The sequence below is a fragment of the Bipolaris zeicola genome, assembly GCF_000523435.1.
Source record: "Bipolaris zeicola 26-R-13 unplaced genomic scaffold scaffold_652, whole genome shotgun sequence".
NCBI lineage: Eukaryota > Fungi > Ascomycota > Dothideomycetes > Pleosporales > Pleosporaceae > Bipolaris > Bipolaris zeicola.
This window is the reverse complement of record NW_006912701.1, coordinates 1-1,701: the sequence shown is the minus strand read 5'-3', so window position 1 is coordinate 1,701 and position 1,701 is coordinate 1. Positions and strand designations below refer to the sequence as shown.

At 44.6% G+C, this 1,701-nt stretch overlaps 1 protein-coding gene across 1 annotated transcript; it reads left to right on the top strand.

The window, feature by feature from the left end:
* Positions 1–559: 559 nt before the first annotated feature.
* On the top strand, positions 560–1,626 carry COCCADRAFT_31568 (uncharacterized protein; the record flags this gene model as incomplete). Its single annotated transcript, XM_007720794.1, has 5 exons — positions 560–733; positions 809–903; positions 969–1,118; positions 1,177–1,539; positions 1,596–1,626. The coding sequence occupies 5 exons, from the start codon at positions 560–562 to the stop codon at positions 1,624–1,626; spliced, it is 813 nt and encodes a 270-aa protein (XP_007718984.1).
* Positions 1,627–1,701: the final 75 nt, after the last annotated feature.

Sequence of the window (1,701 nt, the reverse complement as noted above, 5' to 3'; positions counted from 1 at the left end):
CGGACAACTCAGGCCGACATGCCTGACCTAGGAGTATGCACTCTAGTCCATTTTGACGGTATGTCCTATCGCAGATTTGAGAAGTACTCTATCACTTTAATCGACTTTATATACCCATCAGATTACTATGTCCATAATAGCTTCCTGGCTTGTTAATCCAGAAGTGAACGCGGAGTCTATAATTGCTCGAAGTCCAAACATGAAGAATTACAGCGAGCTTGAGGGTGAGAACGTGCTTCTTTTCATTTTAAGACACGACTCGAAACGCTAGTCTATGATATACTGGCCCGTAAAGCGTAATATAAAGATCCCGTGATGTACCATATTTCTCCTTGTTACATATGACTAGTTACACCTAAGCTGACAGTTTATTGGCTTGCAGCAACGAGCCGAACATTTCGATTCCGTCTTATAAGCGCTAGTACCCGAGCTGATCCGGCTCATAAACGCTAGTACCCGAGCTGATCCGGCTCTTTTATAAATATCAGCAGGGCGCTCGAAATTATTGTTTCATGCTTAGGCTAATTTTTCAACATTTAGCATTGTAAAACAGGTAACCATGATTTCACTTGTGCAGGGAGTTGCGCTGGTAACGGGTGGAGGGAGAGGTTTAGGCAACGCAGTCGCAACCTCTTTCGCACAACACGGATGTCAAAAGATTGTCATTTTGGACGTGCTTCCCAATGATATCATGGAAACGGCCAAAGGGGAACTTGAAAAGCTTGGAGTCGAGGTATGTATGATACCAAACACACAAGCCACGGTTCTTCTTTTCACCAGACGTGCTCTAGCTGACTTGATTAAACAGGTATTGACGCTCGATTGCGATGTCTCTGACGAGGCTGCTGTGCAACAGGCTGTTCAAGCTGTAGTTGATAAATTTGGTCGTATCGATTTTGCTGTGTGAGTGTAGAGCCGTTCAACCTGAATATGTCTGTTACAGAACTAAAGGTAGCACTAATTAACAGCAACTGCGCGGGCATAATTGGGCCTCACCAAACAACTGACAGCATGGACATTGATGCCTTCAATAAGACGATACGAATTAATACAATCGGCGTGCTTACTTGTATGAAGTATCAAATTCAGCAGATGAAATGTCAAGAGCCAATTAAGCTGTACGTAATTTCAGTTAGGATTAACGAGTATATACCCTGATATCTGATGTTATAACAGAGCACATCGCGATTCATCCCAACGTGGTGCGATTGTGAACTTCGCATCCGTCAACTCTATACTTGGGTCACATAGTATCGGTGCATACGCTACATCCAAGCATGCCGTTCTTGGCCTCACCAAGACAGCGGCACTCGAAAATCGGGACAAACAAATTCGGATCAATTGTTTATCTCCTGGATACATCTGGAGTGCGATTGCAGAGCAGACAATCAAAAGAATTCCAGAATCTGTGGCTAAGTGGAATGATAGCCAGATGCGACAAGGGCGAACCTGCTATGCAGATGAGATTGGTGATGCGACTGTAGCTCTATGCAGCCCGTTGTTGAGCATTGTGAATGCTCACAACTTAGTATGCGATAAGTACGTGAAGCGATCGCGAATGATATTGATCTTTCACTTTTTTAACATAGTACTAGTGGTTTCACGCAGACAGCCGATCGGGGTTAGGTGTTACACGGGGTTGGGTGCTGATACTTCTCTANGCTCGATCCGGGTTAGGGCGAGTGAGTTGGTGTGAGGAGC